The sequence below is a fragment of the Mus musculus genome, chromosome 12 (assembly GCF_000001635.26).
Source record: "Mus musculus strain C57BL/6J chromosome 12, GRCm38.p6 C57BL/6J".
In the NCBI taxonomy this organism is placed as follows: domain Eukaryota; kingdom Metazoa; phylum Chordata; class Mammalia; order Rodentia; family Muridae; genus Mus; species Mus musculus.
The window spans coordinates 31,925,645-31,950,789 of record NC_000078.6 but is presented as its reverse complement, the minus strand read 5'-3'; the positions used below and the strand labels follow the sequence as shown (position 1 = coordinate 31,950,789).

Here is a 25,145-nt window from a genome sequence, read left to right as displayed (position 1 = left end):
GCGACTCTGCTGTTTATGGCCTGGAATGGGTGCTGAAATACCCAACCAAGGACGCTCTAGGCCCTCTGGGAGGCCTAAAGGAAGAGAGGTGGCCCTGGCTTTAAAACACTCCTATCCTCCGCCCCCTCCCTTTTGTCTCAGACACCAAAACAAACGAGCTGATACACGTGTCCCTATGACTCTTGTTTACTATCAAGACTGCGTTGTGCGCGTACCTCTGGGATATGTAGTTCAGTCAGCTCCTCCCCCCCGGTAATTTCCTCAGCTAAGGAGCAAGGCTGAGACTACTAACCCACAATCCACTTCGATAGCAAAGTTTGGCTCCCGTCCCCCGTGTCTCGGCAGCAATCCAATCCAAAGCGCTTTCTGTAGTGATTGACAAGCCACCTTCTCCAGTAAACACAAGAGAAAAGTCAATACATGCCCGCCCACCGAGACGGACTACGGCACTTTCCAATGGAAAGGCGGAACCTTAGAGTGGCAGTTCTTCAGACCAATTAAAGACGAGAAAGGTGGACGAAGGCTCAGCCCCCCGGGGGCTTCAGGGGAGGGGGAAGACGAAGCTTGAAAGACTTGGTAATGGCGACGGGTTTGGTAAGTAGGAAAGTTTCGGCTGAGGAGTAAACGCGGCGGTGGGAGTCGCGGCGCGCCACAGAGAGGTGGGCAGCCGTCGGGAAACGCGCAGGCAAGCAGCTGGCGACGCTGTCGCGACAGACGGCCTGCGTCCTGACTCTGTGTGGTCGCGGGGTTTCTGAGGGGTGGGGGGTGGGCAAGGGAGGGGCTGGAGCTTCGGGGCCGGGCAGCGGCCGCGAGAGCGGAGACCCTTGGGACTCTGGGCACTGGATCCCCTGCGCGGAACCCGCCGTCCGGGCCTCCCGGGAGCTCTCCGAGCCTGGACGGCCGCGGCTCCCAGGACTCGGGGTGGTGGGGGTGGCGGAGCTCGGGGCTCGGTGGCGCTCGCGGTGGGGGCCGGCGGGGAAGGGGCCGGGGCAGGGGAGGGGCCTGGCGCTCCGGAGGGCTCCGGAAAGTTTGCCTCGCCACTCCCCGCTGCGGGGGCCGAGGGCGGACGCCGGCCGCGAGCTCCAGCGGGCCGGGGGCTCCGGGGAGGCGAAGCTGCCTCCGGGGCCCGGGCCGGGCGGGGGAGCTCGCGGAGCCGTCGGGCCCGGGGCTCATTGTTACGCAGTTCGAATGAATGGGCTCCGAGGCGCCTGCGCGGTGCGCGGTGGGGCTGCGCTAAGGGGGAAAAACAAGCCTGGCGTCCAGGCTGCGGTCACATGATGGGGGGGAGGGGAGGAAGCGATGAATGGCGAAAGAGGTGGGGGTGGACTTGGCCGGCTCCGGGAGGCGCTGCTCGGCCTGACCCGGCGACTAGGCCCGCGGGCGAGGCCCGGCTCCTCCCTCTGCAGGCCGATTTAAACAAAACAAAAAGGAGTTGGGGCGCAGCCGGCTTCCCGAGCCTCGCTTTCGCGTGCTCCCGGCGCTGAGCGCTCCGGAGTTCACTCCCTGGGACTTCTCAGCCGGCGAAGGCACTGACAGCTGGGCGGGACACGGTTCCTGGCACTTTGTACCTGCTGGGGGGGACTCAGTTGGGCTTAAGGGAGCTTTATTCTCTAGGGAGAGGGGCGGGGGTTTAGGATGGGTTACAGTCGAAGAATGATTTTAGCAATTATAAATACTTAAGTAGTTACAGCGGTGATTTGGAGCCGTAATTTTGTGTTTTGGTTCCGGTGTTTCACCTCTCCCTTTAACCCCAGCTTTGTCGAACCAAGAGTATTGGGGGAAGTGGAGTTACATTGAAAAAAGAAAACTTAAGACAAGTTTTCGAGATACCTTAGGCTTTTGAACATTACTTCAACTCGACTAGTAAATTTCAGAACCTTTTTAAATTTTTTTCTATTATAGCTCCCAGTTTAGTTTTATAAACCTATTTATCTTTTCTTCCTGGGAAAGCCCTTCCTTTGTTAACTTCCCTGACTTAAATACAAGGATGCCCTCTCAGTGTTTTTTTTTTTTTTTGTCATACATTTCTCAAGTGAACTTGAAAGGCAGTTTGTTCCGCTCTTAATATACCGTCAGATTATCACTATTGTATTTTATCTTTAGACTCTGGGCCTGAAGGTTCTTTGTGTGCACCACAATCTGGTCTGTGTATCGGCTGGAAATAAAGATGTCAGTACTCTCTTACAAGTTCTCCTGTTATTCCCCAACTGCTAATAAAACAACGGCAGATGGTTTCTGTGTTTTAAATTTCACATGTGTACAAGAAGGGGAAAACAAATCTCATAATTCAGAAAATTTGAATCATTTCAATTGTTACTACCCAAAGTCAGTAATAATTCCGTGTACTTTCATATTTTGTTCTGCATTTACTTTACTCCTGGTCATACTTTATATTACATTTTCATTATGGAAGTTAGAATTTTTTAAACCCATACCTGGTCTGTAACCCCAGCACTTGGGAGGTATAAGCAGAAAAATGGGTCATGACCTTGGACACATACTGAGTTCCAGACCAGCCAGGGCTACTTGAAAAAAAGAGTGAAATTTAAAATTTAACCTTATTAGAGCATTTTTTTTTTTTTACTTTTTTTGGTTACTTCAGTGTGTGTGTGTGTGTGTGTGTGTGTGTGTGTGTGTGAGAGAGAGAGAGAGAGAGAGAGAGAGAGAAGACAGATGGCATAGTCTTCATTGAACTACCTGTCCTGAAGAGTCTGATGTCTAATCCAGGCTGGCCTTGAATTCCTGTCAGTCTTCCATCCTTAGCAATCCTTGAAAATAAAAAGCTATTAACGCTGCTATAGAAATGCTGCCTTGCTTGTTTGGTGATCTGTAACTCACTGTATAGACAGGCTGGACTAGAACTCACAGTGATCTTCCTGCCTCTGCCTCCTGAGTGCTAAGCCCACCAGGTCTGAACAAAAAAAAGAAGAGGCTGTTTTACAGGTTGTCGTAATATGAAAATGTCCAGGATTGTAATTAAGTTTAGGAGAGTATTTTCTGTCATATAAACATTTCATTTAAACATTGATTTATTTTTTTATTTTATGCGTGTGAAGGTTTTGTCGTCTTGTCTGTCTCTGTAGTACATGGCCTGCAGTACCCAAGGAGGCCAGAAGAGGTAGTGGGAGCTACCATCTGAAACTGAAGTTTACAGACCATAGTTAGCTGATGTGGGTGGGTGCTGGGAATTGAACCCACGGCCCCTGAAAAAGGAATCAACTAGCCCTTAAATCTTCAAAATGACTTGCCTTAAATATTACTTGAATTGGTTCATGGACGGTTACAGTCTGTATTAGTGTTTCATGTTGACTGAACATGAAAATAATTTTCTTAGATGTGATTTGTAATGTTCAGCAAAGGAGGATGTGAAATGTATTTTTTATACCTGTAACAATTTTGAGGAGTAAATAGGTTTCAGTTTATTGACAAATAAGGAAATAGGTATCAGTGGTTAGACTGTTCAAAGCACAAAGGCGGTATTAAGCAGTAAGTGTAAGCTATAGCAGTGTAGTTTACCAAACCCACAGTGTGGCTTCTTGTTTTCATTTCTTAGCTCAGTGGCAAGCTAGAGTAGTAGAAACACTTGTCAGAGAAGAGACATTTAGAATATTATTAAAGAACTGCAGTAAAGTCTGCTAACTGCTTTTGATATAGAACATTGAATTTGATACTTAGTTATTTAATATTTTTATAAAATAATAGTCAATATTTGATAGTTTTAGTGCCTTTTGTCACTTGTAAGCATATAATTCACTTTAAGTACTTCGATTTCTATCGTGAGAGTTCTTTGAAAACAATTTTCTTGGGTCTAGCAAACACAGAAGTGGATGCTCACAGTCAGCTATTGGATAGGATCACAGGGTCCCCAATGGAGGAGTTAGAGAAAGTACCCAAGGAGCTAAAGGGGTCTGCAACCCTATAGGTGGAACAACATTATGAACTGACCAGTACCCCCGGAGCTCGTGTCTCTAGCTGCGTATGTATCAGAAGTCAGTGGAAAGAGAGGCCCATGGGTCTTGCCAGGGCCAAGAAGTGGGAGGGAGGGGGCAACCAGAAGAGTTGTCTGCAAGTTTAGACTTTCTTTTCCTGTACAGGACATAAAAACCTTAAAAATCAAAACTTTATAGAAAAAAACCAAAACATTAGCAAAGCCTACGTCAAAACCAAATTCACCATAAGTAGTTGGAAGGGCAAATATCCAAAACAGTACATATTCACTTGGCCTGTTAATTGTAGGTAGTTCTCTAAAATTAAAGTCAGGATTCCCCCCATACACAATTATGTTGTGATAAGATAAATAGGGCAAGTGCTGAAATCCTGAGTGGTAGAAATTCTAAGTTAGTATATTGTCCATGTTGAGTGATCTTCACTGCAGCCTGTTGATGGGGAGAGGGGAAGACCTAGTTGTGAAGAATGGCTCTCTGCAGGGGGAGAGCAACCAAGACAGCTCCAGGGAGGATCCTGTGGACTCAGAACAGCATTGTTGAGACAAAGGCTAACTGACAATGATGGTGAAGTGGGCTGTTTCCAGGTGCAGCTGGAGCCAAAGTCTTGTTCAGTCCAAAGAACATAGTACAGATGTTCAGAAGGATTTGAAATCACAACGATAGATTGAATTACGTTCTTTAAGTTCAATAGATCTCTATAGTATAAGTTAAAATCTGTGTGATCCAAACTGTTAGTATTAGCTTTGGAGGGAACTTGAAAAGAATGGCTAGTTCTGTGTCTTAGGAGTGACTAGATAAGGAGTCTGCATCGTTACGATTGCCTTTTACAAGAGCTTGCAAAGGACTCTGGAAGCAGTTGGCTTAGACAAAAATTGAGGATGAGAGCTCTTAAAACAAAACAAAACCTGCATGTGTTACATACCTTGTCTATTCAAATAGTGTTTTAATGTGATTTGAACAGATTGAAAGAAATAGTTTGTAGTTTCACTCACGTCAGATCTCAGGCCCACAAATCACAAGTGGCTCTAACCCTGTTGACTGGTAATTGTTAATGACACCAACCATTTCATACTGAAGATGGGATTTATGTTAGTGTTTGAAACGTTTTTGGTTATTTTGAGTTTTATCAACAACCATTGAAGTATGTACTTTTAATTCCATTTTACAAACAAGGCAAGATATTAAAATGGATTGTTCAGAGCATTTAGCCTAGCATTTGACAAACCTGGTTTATAGTCCATACCCTTGTCTCTTCTTTCATTTCCTTACATTATGATTAAGACTCACTCTACCTCACTTTACGGCTTTAGCATCCATGAGCACACAATGCGCAGGGCCATCAAACATCCTTGTGATACTAGTTCTATATTCCTGACATCATCCAGTAGCACTTTACCACATCTGTTGCTGATGTGTGTTCTTGTTGGGAGCCCACCTTTCCTCTATTCTATATGCTAAAGCCCTGATCCCTTGGTGTTCTGGCTAACTGTTCATTGTTGCTGCTATTGTAGTGCCTTGTATAATACTCATTAAATTAACTTTATGGTTAAAAAGGAAGTTATGTTCTTGTGCTGATGACTGAACCCTAGTCAGACATGACAGGCAGGTGGTGGCACACCATTGCCTCTACATTACCCCAACTTGTTAACATTATTATTATTATTATTATATTATTATTATTATTAGGTTTTTCGAGATAGGGTTTCTCTGTGTAGCCCTGGCTGTCCTGGAACTCACTCTGTAGACCAGGCTGGCCTTGAACTCAGAAATCTGCCTGCCTCTGCCTCCCGAGTGCTGGGATTAAAGGTGTGCACCACCAATGCCTGGCCCAACAACCATTTTTTTTTAATCCCAGCAATTCTCAGATCGCCACACTTGGGTTTTTGAAAACAAATAAAAATCAGTAAACAGGTTTTTGGTACAAACAAATCATTTCCTCTGGATGGGACTTGGGCAACAGTTGTTTTGGCATATGTATGACTGTGCTGAGAGGTGAATGAGAATCACTGATTAAGGTAAATTTGCTCAGTGTTTGAAGGACTGGGTAGAGAGGCACAGAAAGCATGATTTAATAGTTGAGAAGTTACATTTAAGCTGGCCATTTAATCTGGTAATTTATGGGAAATAACATCCCAACAGTGTAACTGTGGGCTAAGACTGATGAATTACAATGTTGTAGTAACCGGGAAAAAATAAAGACATTTTCTAGAATACTTCAGACTTTCAGATAAACTCATAAGTACCTAGGGTGATAGATAGCATGCTCTTTTTTTTTTTTTTTTTTTTTTTTTTTTTTTTTTTTTTTTTTTTGCTCTATCTCTGTTCTAATATACTAATATATGGTCTCACTAGGTATACATGGTTGTCCTGGAGACCATACTGACCTTGAATTTGTTATGTAGACCATACTGACCTTGATCTCAGAAATCTACCCGCCTCTGCCCATTTAGTTCCGGAATTAAAGATATGTGCCACTATCCCCAGATCCTTTAGTCTTTACTTCAGGAAAGTTGGTTGGGCATAATTTTCTTTGGTTTCTGAAATATGAATTGTTAGTATTTGTATCTGAAGAGACAGTTCAGAAAAGTGAAAGCATGTACAATTCTGCTGTTAACTATTAAAGGGAAAAGATTCTGAATTAACAATGTTAATCCTTTGAGATTTGTGTATGAGTCCGTTTAAGCACAGTTGTGCAGTTGTCCTGGAGGAGTTGAGCAAAATAAAATGGCGATGTGTGATTAATTTGAAATGCAGCATAGTGCTGACCTACTGACTGACTTTTTATGTGTACTGTCCAAGTCACATGACACTGCCTTTCTTTCATTTCTAGTCGGAGCACCATAACATGGTGTGGGAAGTGAAGACAAATCAGATGCCTAATGCAGTACAGAAACTCCTGCTGGTGATGGACAAGAGAGCACCAGGGATGAGTGACTCGCTGGAGTTGCTGCAGTGTAATGAGAATTTGCCATCCTCTCCAGGATACAACTCCTGTGATGAGCACATGGAGCTTGGTAAGCAAGATGGAAAGTTCCTTTATAATCTCACTTAGATCCAGGTTAATTACCATATCTAATCAGCTGTTCTACCTGTCTTGTCTACCTAAAAAAGTATGTAAAGAACTTGTGTAATAGGAATTTTTCATATTCTTTCTGTTCTGAGTGTGTGTGTGCAGGTGCAGGTGTAGCATGTGCACACATGTGCATACACTGGCCCACATGTGAGTGCTGTCCAGGGCTCTGGATAGGATCTTCCTCTGTTACTCTCCACCTTCCTTTTCATTTACTCGGTGAACTCAAGAGCTCACCAGTTGAGAGACTGGCAAGCTAGCAAAAGCCCAGAGTGCTCTTATCTCACGCCCCAGACTCCCTTCAGTTATAGACAGGTCTTGTCCTGCTGTGTAGCTCTTGTGTGAGTGGTAAAGCTCCAAACTTGAGTCCCCATGCTGTTCAGTGTTGAGGAGGAAGTCTCCACTAAAATATAACTGAAAACAGTGGGAGTGTTTAGGTACTCATTGAGATTGAAAATTTGTTAAGTAAATAGTTTTATTTTGCGTATCAAGAGCAAACTCTACTATTACATGCTTTGTTTTGAAAACTGCCATGTGACTTTATACTTTCTTAGTGAGCTCTCCATGGTGGCTTGCTGTTCTGATATGGAAATGATGGTACCCATGAAATGTGAGGATCAGACATTCGTAGTGATTATTTCTGATGAGCTACTCCAGAGAGATGTTTGTAGAATGTGTAGGCTTATTGATTAGTGATTTTAAGTTGCTTGCACATTGCTGTTCTAGAGAAGAGTTAATGAGGGCCTTTGGCTTGCTGATCCACTCTTCACCCTGACTTTATCATCATGAATGTTTATGGAAATGAGAGGGTGTAGCACATGACTGCCTTGGCTTTACAAATAAATGATGGTGGTACTGTATGGTTGGGAATTTGGAGGTCCTAAAGGTCTCTGGACAGACTGTATAACTTTAAATAATCCATATTTTCTGGATCTTAATAGTTTTTGGAGTAGTAGTTACTATTGAGTAAGGAGCAATGCTTTTGGCAATGGTTGATTGTCCATTGTTATAGCACTTGTCCAGAGGAAATCAGGCCAGACAGCTTGCCCCACCTATCTGTGGCTTCATTTAAAAAGTAGTTTAGCCTGGCAGTGGTGGCGCACGCCTTTAATCCCAGCACTTGGGAGACAGAGGCAGGCAGATTTCTGAGTTCAAGTCCAACCTGTTCTACAGAGTGAGTGCCAGGACAGCCAAGGCTATACAGAGAAACCCTGTCTAGAAAAACCAATCTGAATCTGAAAAACAAAAACTTTTCATAATAAAGAAATGATATATTTAAAGGCAGGGTGTTGACAGTGAGGTAAGGGAAATAATTATAGCAGCCTAAAAATTGGCAATTAGAATCTAGTTGGTGTGCTTTATAACTTTTTCAATGAGATGGATACTGTGTAGTCAAAGAATGGATGGATAACCCCACTTACTATTTTTAACTAAGATACTTTAGTTTTAGGGGTCTATTCTAGAACAGTTTATGGGGATACTTAGTTGAATAGGAGAGTTTTTGAGGTATTTGAGGTTTTTCTTTCCTGTTGTATTGGTCACTTTCTTTGATTCTCCATTGCCTTGTGGAAAGAAAACACAGACTGCTGTCATTAAAAACATGGTAAAGCGAGGTCATTACTACATAGCATAAAGCAGAATAGTTAATGTTCACAGAGGGATAGTACAGAACATTGATTATTCAGGAAGATACAGTTGAAAGGATTATTTGAGATTAGATTATACTTTTTCAGTAGAAGTTCCAAACGAGGTGATGGCACAACTTTATAAGGAATTTTCTTTCATTATTGATATTTGTATGTAATTTTTAAAGTTTTTCTTTTTTATCTTACATGTATGGGTGTTTTGCCTAAATATATGTCTGTGAACCATATGGGTTCTTGATGCCTAAAGAAGCAAGAAGAGGATATTAGATCTGGTCCTGGAGTACAGACCGTTCTTAGCCTCCATGTAGATGCTTGGAATTGAACCTGGGTCCTCTAGAAGAGCTGCCAGTTCTCGTAACTGCTGAGTATCTCTGCAGCCCTTAGAAGAGTTTTTCCTGCCTTGCATATTTAAGGGACCCTGCAGATCTGTAGAGAGCATGTGCATGTGTGTGAGTGCTTTTTCGAGGAGATTTCTGTTACTTTTGTTGGTTTGTTTGTTTTTGTTTTTTGTATTTCCTCTTTTTGAGGCAGGATCTCTATTATGTAGCTCTGGTTGTCCTAACTATGCAGACCAAGCCTGGAACTCCAAGAGATCCACTTGTCTCTGCCTCCTGAGTACTGGGATTAAAAGAGTACACTACCATGCCTGGTTGGTTGGTTGGTTGGTTGGTTGGTTGGTTGGTTGGTTGGTAGGTAGGTAGGTAGAAGGCCTGTGAGGTTCCTCCCCTCCTCCCACCCCATCTTTTAACGAATTTCACAATTTTGGGTAGTTTCCTAATTTTTCCTTCAAACAGCTAGGTTCTGTGATCTACCTTTGGGGATAATGCACTGGGGAAAGGTAGCACTAAATAGAGAATTGGGAATACTGCCTTACTGTTTTGATTGTCAGGCTGACATTGAACTCTCTATCAGCTTTTCTATATCAGCTTCTTAAAATACTGGTTTACAGCCTGCATCACCAAGTCCAGCTAAATAAAAGAACTGAAAACAGACTTAATAGAATCCACTTTCTCTGTTTCTTTGTTGTTTTGAGTCAGGGTCTTGTATTACCGGTGCTGGCTACAAACTTGGAGTCCAGCAGTCTGAACCTCCCAAATACTGGACTTTAAGCATGTATCATGATACCCAACTCACAAAAAAGTAGATTTGTATTAAGTAGCACTACTGAAAACTTGACAGTATGCTCTCTGGTCTCATTGTTAGGAATTGCCTTCAATATTGCAGTTACTTGTTTAACAAGCCAATAAAGTTTATATATAACAACTATATGTATACATTAAATGCCCCTTTCTTCATTAATCTGTTAACGTAGGAACATATCTGGTATATAGATCGAGATGAGGTATAGAAAACAAACTGAACCTTGATTTTCAGCCTCTGACCTCTTCTAGTTAAATGTTTCAGGCAGTGAACCATTGCTGTATTCACATCCATTGTGTTTATCCTGCAGGCATGGACAGGTATTGCTTACATTGAAAATTTTTTCTGTCAACAAATGACTGGTTTTAATTTTGAATTTATTTTTCCTAGCAAATTAGTTAAATATGTATATTCCTAACTGAAGTTACTATATTATTAATTATAATATTTAAAAAATAATAATCTTGGGCTTATTTCCAGATGACCTTCCTGAACTTCAGGCTGTTCAAAGTGACCCTACCCAATCTGCCATATACCAGCTAAGTTCAGATGTATCTCATCAAGAATATCCAAGATCATCTTGGAGCCAGAATACCTCAGATATACCGGAAAATACTCACCGTGAAGATGAGGTGGACTGGCTAACAGAGTTAGCAAATATTGCCACTAGTCCACAAAGTCCCCTGATGCAGTGCTCATTTTATAACAGGTAGGAGCATGGATTATGTTTGCATTTCAAACTTGCATCATTAGGGCCAGCAAGATAGTAGGTAGCTCAGTGGGTAAGAAGCTTGCCACCAAGCCTGAGGGCGCAAACCTGCACGTTGTCCTCTCACTTCATACATGCTGTAGTGCTTGTGCACACACATAAATGAAAAAGACATTTTAATTTCAAAAAGTTACTGTTTTGAAATCTTCTAATTTTACAGTAATGGCATTAGCTATTCAATGGATGGTTAATGTTTAAAGTCACTGGAATTAATGTTTATAACGATCAAAGATGATTTCATTGTTTTGAAAATCAAATAACACTATGAGAAAATATAGCATAAAAATATGTGTTTCAAAAGTAAAAAAAATACTTTATACTTTTATAAAAAAATTTTTATATCATTCTGAAATTTATTTTTTGGTGTTTTGGGACAGGGTTTCACTCTTGTCTACTTTTATAAATTTTTAAAAATAAAAATTATTTGTTTAAAGAACCATAATTAAACAATGTATTTTAAACTTTTATCAACTGTAGATTGTTTCATTGTGTTCTATAATTATTTTTCCATTGTGTGTGTAACCTTGATTATCTTCGCTAATTCTGAGGTTTGCTGATCTTAAAGTAGGAGCTGGAGATGTAGCTCAGTTAAGAGCACTCTTTTAGATGACCCAGGTTTGATTCCTAGCACCCACATGGCAGTTTACATCCAGCCCTCTGTTAATTCTAGTTCCAGGGAATCTGATGCCCTCTTCTGATCTACTTGGGCACCGGGCACGCACATGGTGCGCTGACAATCCAGCAAAACACTCATATACGTAATGGAAGTAAATCTAAACATTAAACAAAAACCACCTTAGAGTCCCAGTAATAAAATTACTTCATCTAGACCAAAGGTCAAGAAAATGGGTTAATCTGCATTGAAACTATGGAAAATCCCAGTTGGTATTCCTAGGGAGACCTAAGTAAGTATCATTTTACTAAATATAACAGCTTGGAGAAATGCCCCAGTTTTCACTCTGTTGGAAGAATTAGATGAGACTATGCTAGCCAAGTAGAAGGAACTCTGGACTTTGGTATTGGTCCCCAGTTGTACAATATTGTGCTACACATGATATAAACATGAAAGCCTAGCTACCTTGCATTCTGTTAAGGTATGCTTGTCTATTTTGCAGGAGATTGGTCTTGATTGAGCAATTCAATTCAGTTAAATTCTGTGTAAATTTCCATAGGGAAGGAAATTTCTCTTTCAGAGTATCATTTCCTCTATATTCCTCTTTTTCACAGTAATCTGTTTAACCTAGGGCAGTTTGCAGGCTGGGAAGAACTTTACTAATAAGCTACCCTGATGTTAAGTATTACCATTCTTTCATCTTCACATCCAGGTTACAGTTTATAGAAGGGCTGAGGCACAGCTCTGTAGAAGAGAGTTTACTGAGCATGTGCAGGATAAAAACATGAGTTTCTCTGTAATACTGCAGAGAAAGGGAGGCTCATGGGAAGTAGTAAGCCAAGAGGAGAATGATTATAAATGCAGAAGTTAAGGGACTGTACCCCGGGGTGTAGTTTTATTCTTGGAGGTGTTTTCTCTGCTGCTCACCAGTCCTGCTTTCTTCCCTGTTTTACATCACTGTTCGTGATGACCTGTGCAAGTACTCATGAGCTGTTAACTGTGTGAATTACTGAAGGTTGGTGTCTAAAGCCTTCTGAGCTTAGTGTGTCCTTGGGATCCCTGCTGGGCTTGAAAGAGCACTGCTCAGTAGAGACTTTGCTAGGGAAGGAAGCCAGTGTGTAAGTGATCCTTGTGGGAAAGTGACGGTACATCTGTATGCTTATGTGTAACTCACAGAAACAGTGTCTTCTTACAAATGGAAACAGGCTCGGCTCTTCTCTTCTTTTCTTTTGGTTTTTTGAGACAGGGTTTCTCTGTATAGCCCTGGCTGTCCTGGAACTCACTCTGTTGACCAGGCTGGCCTCGAACTCAGAAATCTGCCTGCCTCTGCCTCCCGAGTGCTGGGATTAATTGTGTGTGCCACCACGCCCGGCAAGCAGGCTGTTTTCTATTTGTAGTTTTACTTAAGGCAGTTCACCCAGTGATACATGGCTGGCCAGGTTAGTACTGTTGAGTTTTCGGAGTTAAGAAATAGATGGGTATTTACTTCATAATGATATGCATATTTATCTGTATGGGAATAAAAGAGATGGGAATCAGGTGTAGTGTACATACATGCAATCCCTGACCTTGGGGCAGGAAAATCCCAAGTTCCTTGCCACTTTTGATTTTTAAAAAGCTTAAGAAAATGTGATGAGTCTTCGATAAGAAAGAACACTTTAACATATACCAGTGAGTTTATATATGAGGAAGGTTAATGATAAGTTCAAGGGACAGCTTGCTGTCTTTACTAGAGCTTTCCATAGTTGTCTCTTGTGTAACAGCATTAGCAATATGCTGTTATCAAGAGAAAAGATGTTCGTTATGGACCTGCCTACACTGATAATAAAAACTGCTTTATTTTAGATCATCTCCTGTACACATCATAGCTACTAGCAAAAGTTTACATTCCTATGCACGCCCACCACCAGTGTCCTCTTCTTCAAAAAGTGGGCCAGCCTTCCCTCATGACCACTGGAAGGAAGAAACACCAGTAAGACATGAAAGGGTGAGTTTATTCATGAAGTCAAACTTCTACAAAGTTTATACAGTGGTTGAAAACATTACCTTTCCCCAATCTGAGAGATTGTTTTGAAGAACATACAGATGCACAAAAATATTTCATTGTTCATTATATGCATTTGATTCTGTATTTCTATTTTTAAGAAAATTTATTACAGATGACAGTATTTAAAACTTCAAGAAAAAAAGTCCTTCAATAGTGAAAGCTTACTTTCCTTAATCTTACAACTAAGTTATATTTATTTGAAAGCTCGAGTTTAAAAGAGGTATTAAAAGATCTTTTAAAAATAACAAAACAGAAGTTTCTGTTTTCTCTGTACAGGCAAACAGTGAGTCAGAGTCAGGCATTTTCTGTATGTCCTCCCTGTCAGATGATGATGATCTGGGCTGGTGCAATTCCTGGCCATCCACCATTTGGCACTGCTTTCTGAAAGGTAAAGAAGTACTTAAATGATTTGCAGCTGCCTTGGTAGCACAGCAGGCTTGTAATCTGATCCCTTCTTTCTAATTCAACTTCAGGCACGCGGCTGTGCTTCCATAAGGAAAGCAATAAGGAATGGCAAGATGTGGAAGACTTTGCTAGAGCCGCCAGCTGTGATAATGAGGAAGAGATCCAAATGGGCACTCACAAGGTTCATTTAAAATCCTTCTAAAGAATTTCAAACTGGTCAACCTTCAGGGTTAATCTAGAGGAACGCTCTACTTGCATTCCTATTTAAATGGCACCTTGCCCTCTGGGTAGGGAGTGAGACCGCCCAGTGCTTAGCATGGTGGGCAGAACCATGACTAGCACTTCCCAGCCATGCTTCTAAGGTGTGCGGTCTGTGTGACTTGGCAGCTTTATGCTTTAAATGCTCTTGTTCTGGAAAACTAGACTAGCCTTAAAGACAAATAGTAAACTAATTCAAACCTTCAGTTCTTAAGTATATAATGCAGTGCATGTCTTCCATGGTTAATTGAGAGTTTGAGGTTACTTCTTAAATGACCCCAGGAAACTCTCATTTTCTACATTTATAAGTAAAAACAGTGGTAAGCAACATTAGAATAAATATCTGTTGACACATTTTACTTTTAAAACTTTTCATTTCTCTATCTCTGTTGCAGGGAAAAATAAATAAATGAATAAATAAGCAAAATGGGATAATATAAAATACCAATTGAAAATTCCTTCTTGGAGCTTCCTGTCTCCTGTCAAGTTTTGAGAAAAAGTTGATTATCTTGAGCATGGTGTCTTCATCTTGGTGTTACTCTTTTCTTAGTAAAGTGTGCAGTCTGATTTTGCTTCTCCTACTTTACACAAAATTTGTCTCCTAGTTTTGAAATCTCTGCAACATTTGCTCATTGAACTACTTCCTGACATTGCTGTCCCTTAGTTTACACAGCAGCAGTACCCTAGTTCTCAGTCCATTGCTTATTGCTGCAGTGTCTTCCTCTTCATAGCCCTAGTGACTGGAGCACTGACAGCAGCATCCAGGCGGCATCTCTGTAGAGAGCACTCTGAACTCAGTGTGTACTCCAGCAAGTCTTATGTGAACGACTTTAATCATCTGGGCCTTCGCATCCTGATATGTAATGTAAACGCAGGCTAAAATCTTAGTAGCTTTAAGAAAAAAGGCTAATTTTTTTAACATTTAGTATTTATTTTATGTGCATTGGTGTTTTGCCTTCATGAGCATGTCTGTGTGAGGGTGTCAGATCCCCTGGAGTAGAGTTAACAGTTATAAGCCACCATGTAGATGCTAGAAATTGAACCCAGATCCTCTGGAAGAGCAGCCAGTGCTCTTAACAAAAGAGCCTTCTCTCCAGCCCTAGAAAACTAATTTTGACTATTTGTTAATCTGCCCTCTACTTTTCCACCTGCATGTTAGACCTCACTAGTGAGCCATGATCAATTTTTCACACTCAGTATGACTTGGGGTACATCTCATTCCTAATTTCTGCCTATCTAAGTATTTCTTTAAATTAAAATTCCTTTAAAATATTTTTGCAGACCACATTCAAAACTACGAAACTGTCTTTCATTATGTTCCTTCTCATCCCTTCATATTCAGTTTTCTATTCCATAGTATTCACAGCATTGTTAACCCATTATGTGTTGATCACCTAGTATACAATTGGGTGCTGTAGCTAGCTGCAGTCATGTGTCTTTTTCTGTGAATGCAAGGGTAGACACTGGTTTCTTTCTTTTCACCTTGTTCATGTGTTCTGTAAGCCCACCACCTGACATGTGTTACTCAGTAAATGCCCACTGAATTTAAGTTTCATCTGGTTCTTCTCTCATCAGTTGTGGACTCAAGATGTACAGTGGGTATCTCATAACCTCAAATAATTAAAATGCAGGGCTAGAAAGATGGCTAGAGTAGTACCTACACATACAGCTACTAGAGCTTGTACACCCACAAATACGATACACCTTTAAAAATAATAACATAGTAGAGTCCCTTTTTCATCATCATGATCTGAAAATTGACAACCACATTAATAAAAATACTTCCATTGTCTTACCACCAACACCTCCTGAGTGAGATTTCATCTTGCCCTCTACAAACTTACAAACTGTCCCATTTTCAGCCTTATTTGCGTAAGTCTAAACTTAACCTTTTTTCTTTTTTTGTTGTTGTTGTTTTTAAGCACTACTACTTACTTAGCACTACTCAAAGAAGTTACATGCAACTGTTCTTTTTTTGTTTGTTTGTTTGTTTGTTTGAGACAGGGTTTCTCTGTGTAGCCCTGGGTGTCCTGGAACTCACTCTGTAGACCAGGCTGGCCTCAAACTCAGAAATCCGCCTGCCTCTGCCTCCCGAGTGCTGGGATCAAAGGCGTGCGCCACCACGTCCAGCACATGCAACTATTCTTAGCCTAGGCATTTTCTTTTTCTAAATTTTATCTTTTACATCTCACTTCAAAGTCCTCCTTAGTCTATCATAGATAGTCTTTGTTTACTAAACTTCATATTACTTATATTTGGATTAAAATGCATATTATCTCAATCTGATACATATTCTGTGGTCATGATACGTGTGTTTCTTTACTGCTTGGTTGAAACTACTTTAAAGCTGGAGATACTGACTAAATTTACCTTTTCCAATCCAGACATATATTGGGAGTTTCCCTGTTGAATGGAATGTTTCCAATTTATTTAGTCCATGCATATGCTTTCAGGGCTATGGGTCTGATGGTCTAAAGTTGTTATCCCATGAAGAGAGTGTGTCATTCGGTGAGTCTGTACTGAAGTTGACATTTGATCCTGGTACAGTAGAAGATGGCTTGCTCACTGTAGAGTGCAAGCTGGACCACCCTTTCTATGTTAAAAATAAAGGTAGGGCTTCAATTGAATTTATACCAACTTTACTATTATTTTCATATTTGTGCGTGTTTCACCTGCATGGATATCCGATACTTTGGTACTTCAGTTAACAACTGGTTGTGAGTTGCCAAGTGAACCCCAGATTTCTAGAAGACCAGCCAGTGCTTTTTTGTTTTGTTTTTGTTTTTCGAGACAGGGTCAGCCAGTGCTCTTAACTGCTGAGCCATCTTTAGCTCCGAGTTGATAAAAACTTTAAAGAAAACTTCTTACATTTTGTGGCTTTAAGAAAAATAATGAAAATTTATTTCAAACCAAATAAAATTCAACAGATGTTTACAGTTATATTTAATAGTGTTTAAGTACCTTAGCCATGATCAGAAAAAATGTTGCCATGTGCATGAGAAATGTCATTCATGTAGCATACTGTAAGCTCTCAGGTATAATGTGAGAAGTGGTGGGCTTGGTAGTCATTATTTTTGTTTGTATTTACCTATTAAGCCAGAGTTGCTCTTTAGAGCTTTACTACAGAAATACCGTGTAAAGCATAATTTATTAATTTGTAGGCTATTTCATAGTTTATTACTTCAGTGTTTTTGCAGATGTTTAAAAGTGGTCAGTATCTGATAGAGGTTTATAAATAAAATACTGAATTAAACTAGTTGTGGGGGTTTTTACATAGCTGAAACAGAAGTGTTAATCCTAGCAATGGTTTTATTTGAAAGTGAGAGACGTGGTGTGTCAGACCTAAGTAGACTTGTTCTTTTTTCCTCATGTTCATCTGTTGTCTAACTCTAGGTTGGTCGTCATTTTATCCAAGCTTGACTGTGGTACAGCATGGCATTCCATGTTGTGAAATTCATATTGGTGACGTATGTCTACCTCCTGGACACCCTGATGCCATTAATTTCGATGATTCAGGTGTTTTTGATACATTTAAAAGGTAAAGATGCATTTTTTTTCTGTTAAAGTTTCTTCCCTAGTGATAGCTGAGTTATAACTGAAGTCCAACTAAAGCTAAGGTTTAAGGGGTTGGGCACTGGCCCCCTTTCTATCCGAGTATGCCCATCCCCTGTAGTGGCCTGCCTGTGATTCCAGCAGTGGGAACAAGGAGGCAAGGGCTCTGCCAAGCAAGCTGGTTAGCTTGTCAGTCCAGTTAGAGATGATAGAGAGCAGTTGAGAAAGACTCATTTTGCTGGCTCATAAAATAAATTGTTGTAAATGAGTATAAAATTATGTAAATAGCTCTGTAACTGAATTGTTCACAGGCCATATCAATATTGCTAAACTGGATTGTACTAGGTGGACTCATGAGACAAATGCATCTATGTTCATGTCACAGTTTATGATGGCAAAAGGATACGAAGCAGTCAAAGAAGGGAAAACCCCAGAAGAAATAACAAGCCCTATTTTTTTGAGTCTTCTCTCAGCATATCTTAAGCTTCCAGGAATAAATAATACAAATGTATGAAATGTTTTTGTCAGAGAAGTTTGTTAGACTCTCATGACACAGGATTTTTTTATTGATAGCCTGGCCAAATAAGATTCTCTTCCTGGCATATACCAAAATTCCAGTTTTAAAATGACATCATGTGCTCATGGTTCAGGCTCACTATGAAATTCAAGGCTTGCCTGACAAGCCTTGGGCCTGGTAGGGGCATAAGCTCTAGAGCTGGACTATCTGCCTTCTCGTCCTCCTGGCTGCACTGAAGGCTGGCTGTGGAAGCTTAGGTACAGTGTAGTAAAGTTACTTTTCTGTAGTTTTTAAATTCATTGTACAAAGATAGTGTCTTTAGTAGTGATTCATGTAAGAAGACTAAATGAGTTAATCCATGTGACTTTATTAACAGGCTCTACATTATTGTAGAGTGTGTTTCAGAGTAGTGATGAAGCAGGTGGAAGATGGCTCACTGATGAAGAGCACTTCCAGAGGACCCAGGTGCTGGTCTAAGTACCCATACCAGGCAGCTCAGAGCGGTCTGTAACTCAAGCCCCAAATTGCCTCTGGCCTCCATAGGCATCTGTTTGTAGACATGCCAAATACACAGTTAAAAGTAATAAACTAAATCTTTAAAAGGGGAGAGTATACCTAAACATGGAAGGTGTTTGAAGACCAACATGTACTAGGATTAAAGGTGCTGACAGCGGGTACGGCGAGGCATGTAAGCTGTCTGAGAATATAGTCACTGCTTCAGTGCTTGTTCTGGGTATGGTTACTAAGTTTATGAAACCAAATTAATTTGTATTGAAATGACAGATTTCTCCACTAGATGGTAGAGTTTTCAAATTTTAGTAACTAGCTTACTCTATTCTACTGGTATTTTACTGGATTTTATATTAAACTTCATTTGGTAAGGGCTTCAGATAGTTTAAGGGTATGATATATATTAGCTTTGATTTTTGAGTTAATAATTAATATGGTGGTGGCTTGATTACTTTTGAATTTTTCCATTGGAATTATGAAGGTACTGGTTTATGGGTGAGGATCCTTGGCATTATATTTTGGCTGGCCTCTTTCTTCATATAGAGGACCAGATGGACTCCCCAACTCCAGGCTTGCTGAAGAGCAGGACTATGCCTAGTTTGTTTTGGTGCTTTGGTGCTTATGCAAATTGAACTTATATAACAGAATGTGGCCTTTACTGATATGGGTGGGTTAAGATACTAACTATACATAGGTGGACCTGAATATATTACAACTTTCTGTATCTATACAAATCTCACATTGCTATGTTGTTTAAGTTATCCCATTCCATAGCCAGTTTTGGAGACAAGGTCTCATCTTAGGGCAGGTTGGCCTTGAACCTTCTGTGGTGCTCAGGTTTGCCTCTATGTAGAGATCCATCTGCCTGAGTTTTCTAAATGCTAGGAGTACTGGGCTGAACAGGCTGCCCTCCTCTACTAGCTCTTGTTGTTCAGTTAGCTTTCAGGCCTGAACTATAGCCCACTCCATTTTAGTTTCCTAGGTCTATACTTCTAGGCAAGAAATGAGATGATCAAATTTGTTAAAAAGTGAATCTAGAAGAGTGAAGGAGCGAAGGACACGTATGGGGTCTGTAGACGTTAACTGCTATGAAGGAGATATGCTGGTTATGACTTCTTTTGTGGGGCGTAGAGGTTGGCTTTGTAAAGATGTTTTCAGTTGCATATATGAGGTTTCCTACTAAGTGTAGTGGCAGAAGCTGGTAAAGACACATCAGGTAAGGGGCAGTGAAGGTTTCAGTCAAATGCAAGATTTTTAAATTTCTGTCTTAGATACTTTATAACCTCAGTCTAATTTTGTTAATTCTCTAGCTATGACTTCACACCTATGGACTCTTCTGCGGTCTATGTTTTGAGTAGTATGGCTCGTCAGCGCCGTGCATCTCTGTCTTGTGGAGGAGGACCTGGTACTGGTCAAGAGTTTTCGGGATCTGAATTCAGTAAAAGCTGTGGTTCACCTGGATCATCACAGCTCTCTTCTAGTTCTTTGTATGCTAAAGCTGTCAAAAGCCACAGCTCAGGGACTGTGAGTGCCACTTCTCCTAATAAGTGCAAAAGACCAATGAATGCCTTCATGCTTTTTGCCAAAAAATACAGAGTTGAATATACTCAGATGTATCCAGGGAAAGATAACAGGTAAATAAAATAGTAATGACTGCAACTCTTGACTTGTCAGGGCAGTTCACAGTAACTGTGCCTGCAAAATAAACTCCTTCAGTGTCGTTTGTTGATTTCTTCCCATTTTCTTATGTTGACTTTACATATATAGTTTTTATAATATATAGATTGTACTATGAGCTGCTATGTGGGTGCCAGGATATGAACCTGGGTCCTCTGGAAGAGCAGAGCAGTCAGTGCTTTTAACTGCTGAGCCATTTCTCCAGCTCCTCAAAGAAGTAATTCTAATACTACCTACATTTTAGAAAGAAGCTTTGCATTCCAAGTGCATCTTTAAGAGTTGATGTGTTTGTACAGAATAGCCTTGTCCTAGTATTTGGTGATTTCTTTAGAACTGGAATTGAGGGTAGCTAGGGCTAAGTAGTGAGACCCTGTAATTTTTTTAATTCACATTGGAGTAGTCTCTGGTCAGGAATATATTATAGTTTAGCAGAAAACATACTTCTAAAATGTAAAAGCATTTTAAGAATGACTTACCCCCCCCCCCCAGGTCATCTTAGAGACTTCCTGACAGATGGGGCATGTGTTTCTCTTTTCATACCTGTCTGGTACTTGCTTATTAAATGTGTCCTCTGACATCTAGAAATGGTACTTGTGTTCTTGTATTATATTAAAAAGACTTTGTAAACACTGGAATGCCAATAGCTCTCTGGGTTTACTTTAATTCTGGAGGAAAGGTCTTTCTTAAGAGTAGCTGTCTCATTTCCACTTTTTTGTTTTTCTATTTTAGGATCTATTTATCAAAGATAACTCCCATATAACTCATAACTCTCACTTTCCATTGCATTTTTGTATTGTTTGTATATGAGTAACACATTAACGGGAAATGAGTCAAATGGACCTTTTTCCAAATCAAAAACCAGTTTGGGTTTTTTTTTCTTCTATAGAGGTAGATCTTTATTCCATGAATAAGGAAGTTTTTTCTTAGGGGCAGAATGTAGACATATAGAAAGCTATTAGGCCAGTTGGCATATACATTAATGAGGTTGAAACTTAAGCGAGGAAGGAGTCTAGACTGAATCATAGCGCACCTCACACTGCCCGCCATGTTTAACCTAAGAGAAAACATCAAGAATGCATCAGCACCCCATTTGAAACATTCTAACTCTGGGGGACTGAGACTGCTATGTGTCTATTCCTGTGGTTTAGATGGCAGATATGTCAGCTATTTTATGCTATCTTTAATCAGAAACTGTATAAGTTGGTTTTAAATAAAATATAGCACATTCAATTGTTTGATGTGTTGGACTTCACAAGACAAAGCGCTTTCTCTACATTTTAGTTGTGGCTCCTGTGCCCCTGAAGCATCACTGTCTTCTTTCTCAGGAGGCTCTTGTGTGCTACCGTGTCACTGCTAATAGTTTTGGTATCTGAATGACTAGGAAAACAGGGAAATAGTCTGAAGTTTGTACAGTAATGTGTCCTATCAACTTTGACTCCCTCTTACCCTTTTGGATTTATTCCAGTGTCTTGTGTTAAGTACAAATCTGACCTAAAATGTACTTTTAAAAAGATCACTAGACATAAACTCTAAAGCAAAGATAGTCTTTCTTACTTGGCTTGCACTGCATGGGGGGAGTAAAGCTTTTATTATCATAACCACAATAGCTTTGCACACAAAATAAGTTTTAATACAAGTTGAATGCCCCACGCTGCTGACACTGAACTTTCCTTTGGAAAATTGCCAGTTTTCTGGCAATTTTGGATGTTTTAGAACAATTGTAAATACTATCATTATTCCACCAACTGATAAATGGATGCATATGCCAGGATTTCGTTGAAATGACCATGGTAGTCTTGATCTTTCCCCTTCTGTTTTTTTTTTTTTTTTTTTTTTTTACATTTCTCCCCAAAGTAGTAGCAGCTGCTACACATTTTATGAAACTTTACATTATGTAAATATTTACTTTGCAGAGCCATAAGTGTGATCCTTGGTGACAGGTGGAAAAAAATGAAGAACGAAGAAAGGAGGATGTACACATTAGAAGCAAAGGCTTTGGCTGAAGAACAAAAGCGTTTAAATCCTGACTGTTGGAAAAGGAAAAGAACCAACTCAGTAAGTGTTAGTAGTAACAGAAGTCCTGATCTGATGCTCTGTGTGTTCTTGTGCCATGATGGCAGGCAGAGTCTTAAAGATCCCTCACCATTATTATACTTCAAACCTAATACTGGAGTCTGCCTTTTCTATCAAGAACCACTTGAGTAGTACAGCAAGCAGATTTTCTCAAGCTAGCTGAAGAATGCCCCAAGTGCTGAGGAAGTTTTAGAGTATACTACTAGTAGTCTGGTTAAAAGATGGACATCATTAACTCATTACAGTAGAAGATCTTTAGTTTTTGGTAACATCCTTGCAGGCTTCTGCTATAGGCAGAAACTAGGAGACACAGGAAGGATGAGAAAGAAGTTTCACAATGCTGTCTTTGGCTGGTAGACGCCATTCTTATAACTGTTCTTTACTTGAATAGCATCCTTTATGTTTACATTTTAGATTATTTAGCACAAAATACATAGGATAGACTAGAATAAACTTATGTATTATTTTTTTAAAATGAAGATTATTGGAACGGTAATCAGAAAGAAGGCTTATTAAGGGTGTTTAGCCAATCCTATATAATTTGTAGGTTAAATGGCTCAGGGATTTATTTTAAAGTAGGGTCAGCCACCAGATGAACTGTAGTGTAGAGATTTGTTCTGTGTTTTTTGGTGTATATGTGTGTGAGTCGAGGTTTCATAAGTAGCCCAGGCTGGCCTCAAACTTGCTTTTGTCTCCAAGGATGACCTTCACCTTCTGATGCTTCCGCCTCCAACCCTTGCGGTCCTTTCAGGGATTACAGCTATGCAATACAAGCTCAGGTTCTGTGTATGTGTACATTCAAGTCACAGAACAAACTCAAGTGTTGGTCTTGCCGCCTTTTATTTAGTGCAGGGGTTTGAACCCAAGGTTCTGTGCTTAAAGGCAAAGTATATCTATGGAACCACACAGCCATTCCCTACAAATTCTCTAATGTCTGGAACTTCATTTGGGACATTAGCACTTTTCTGTGCATGCTGGTCTCACATTTGTTTAAATTTTCCAGATACTTAAGCTATGAGCCATTAGGAAACTGAGAACCAATTATTTTGTTTCCACAGGGCTCTCAACAGCATTAAACCTGATGCTTGTGTTTGTAAGTCTGCATCTGCATAAGTACTGACTCTGGATGGAAAAGCTTGGAAGACCTTGGTCTCACCATTTGTCTACATTTGTGTGACCATAAAATGCTGGGAGCATTGAGTTTTGTAATGATTTAATGGGTGAGGATTGCTTTCTCCATTAGAGCATTAAGCTATAACTATCAACATTGTAAACCAAATTGCCTTATTTTCCTTCCAAACTTCATATATCTATCAGGTAATATAGGCTTGAAAATTGATATCCTGTGGTGCTAAAGTACAGTAGAAAGATGTGTATACGTTTTATTTTAAATTGTACGAAGGGGAATTTAAAAATACGTAACTGCTGTTTATACATCAGCTCCTTACTGCTTATTAATCTGTATTGTACCCACGATATCAGGAGTGAAGCAGACGCTGGCCTTTCCATGAATAGCCACCACATGGCCCAGCATCTCTGCCAAACACAGTTGCTTCTAGTCTGGCCAGTGCCAAGAGACAACATAACATGGCAGGTGGATGGTGTCGGTGTCATTGTCTCAGCTCAAAGAGCCACCTGCTTCAGATACCATGGGCATGTGCTGAGTGGATGCACCAGGGGGCAGCACAGCTCCATGATTCCCAGTGGGGCCCAAGCCAGGCCAAGGTGCAGTCAGTTAATAGCATTGGGACAGTCATTGTAATGGTGCTGTTACCAGTCGACACCATTGTGTTTGACCGCGTTCCTGTCTCCTCAGCCACATACCCTCATCTGTGCTGTCAGTGTGTCTCTGGTGGGGCAGACTTTGCACTTACTGCAGTGCACCACTTGCACTTTACTCCCTCCGGCTTCTGAGACAGAGCAAGTACTTCAGCAGTCCTGCTGCTCTTGCTCTGAGCTACAATCATGGCTTCTCATGTTACTTACCAAGTGAGAGTTTTGGTTAGTAATCACAGCTGTAAAATTGATTTACACTTGTTAAACATATTGCCCCTCAATTTTGCACACTATATTCTTGTATATTATTTCAAATAAAAGGAAAAAAAAGGTCTGTCTTTGATTTCTGGTTGACTGAATTCATGATACCTATCAGTATAATCTGATTGGCAGATGGAAAACAAATTCTTGATAAAACTGAGTTCTGGTGTTATAAGTAGGTTTCTGGTGGGGTTTTAAAAATTAAAGAATGTTAACAATGGAGTAAAGACTAAAAAATAAGGCCCTGAGTGCCTGTTTCTAGTAAAATGACTGTAAAGAAACCCTGACTTCATTTAAAGCTGTAGTTAGATCCAGTAAAGAGCATTTAGCAGTGTGTCTGCCTCAGCCTTGGGCTCCGCCATAGTTACTGGGCTTGACTACATGCCCACATCACTTTGGGGTAGAGTGGCTCTGTCAGGTGTATACTCCTCAACTCCCTGCCGATGTGACTTCTTTCACTGGTTCGTTATGTGCTTAACACTAAAGAAAGTGGCAGGCTGGGAGGATACTGTCCCTTCATAAGCAGTGAAAATAATGAGCCAACTATGACAGCAAGTAAAATAGCCTTCCTCCATCGTCTGAGAAGGGGAACATAGGTAGCTTTATGAAAAAGCCATGTGGGTGCTATGTGAAGGCTGAGATGCTTGAGCTATTCTGACATTTAAAGAAAAAGTGCTGGAGGTAACAGAAAGAGGAAGGACAGAAAATCAACCATGATCTTTAGTTGTAGTTGCCACCTTTGGACGGGTCTGTTCATGGAGACTGCAAGTCACTGAAGAGCAGACATAGCCTTTTGAAGCAGCTGAACCATAATGGGATAAACTGGTGCAAATTCTTTACCGTCCCTGCTTCTCACTGACTGAACATAAGCTTCCAGGGCTCCC

At 40.5% G+C, this 25,145-nt stretch overlaps 2 protein-coding genes across 13 annotated transcripts in view; one reads left to right on the top strand and one right to left on the bottom strand.

The window, feature by feature from the left end:
• Positions 1-259: 259 nt before the first annotated feature.
• Hbp1 (high mobility group box transcription factor 1) lies at positions 260-24,338 on the top strand. 7 transcript variants are annotated; one of them, NM_153198.3, is made up of 11 exons: positions 545-594; positions 6,778-6,961; positions 10,284-10,512; positions 13,031-13,172; positions 13,509-13,620; positions 13,706-13,818; positions 16,349-16,505; positions 17,289-17,433; positions 19,785-20,108; positions 22,065-22,206; positions 23,283-24,335. In NM_153198.3, exons 1-11 carry the CDS (start codon positions 580-582, stop codon positions 23,298-23,300), a joined length of 1,581 nt encoding a protein of 526 aa, NP_694878.2. In that variant the 5' UTR covers positions 545-579; the 3' UTR covers positions 23,301-24,335. The 7 variants fall into 7 exon arrangements, with proteins under 7 accessions (XP_006515290.1, NP_694878.2, NP_001348857.1 ...); NM_001361928.1 differs by having other exon boundaries at positions 545-685; XM_030246951.1 differs by having other exon boundaries at positions 570-659; positions 23,283-24,338.
• Positions 13,160-25,145, bottom strand: part of Cog5 (component of oligomeric golgi complex 5) — a 282,812-nt gene continuing 270,826 nt past the window's right edge. For 4 of the 6 annotated variants that reach the window (XM_011243868.3, XM_006515084.4, XM_011243869.3 and 1 more), the window contains one exon: positions 18,888-25,145. In XM_011243868.3, the coding sequence (XP_011242170.1) occupies positions 25,031-25,145 (115 nt within the window). In that variant the 3' untranslated portion in view covers positions 18,888-25,030. Of the gene's footprint in view, positions 13,614-18,887 lie in introns of those variants that run through there. The other 2 variants (NM_001163126.1, XM_017315052.2) reach the window with 2 other exon arrangements.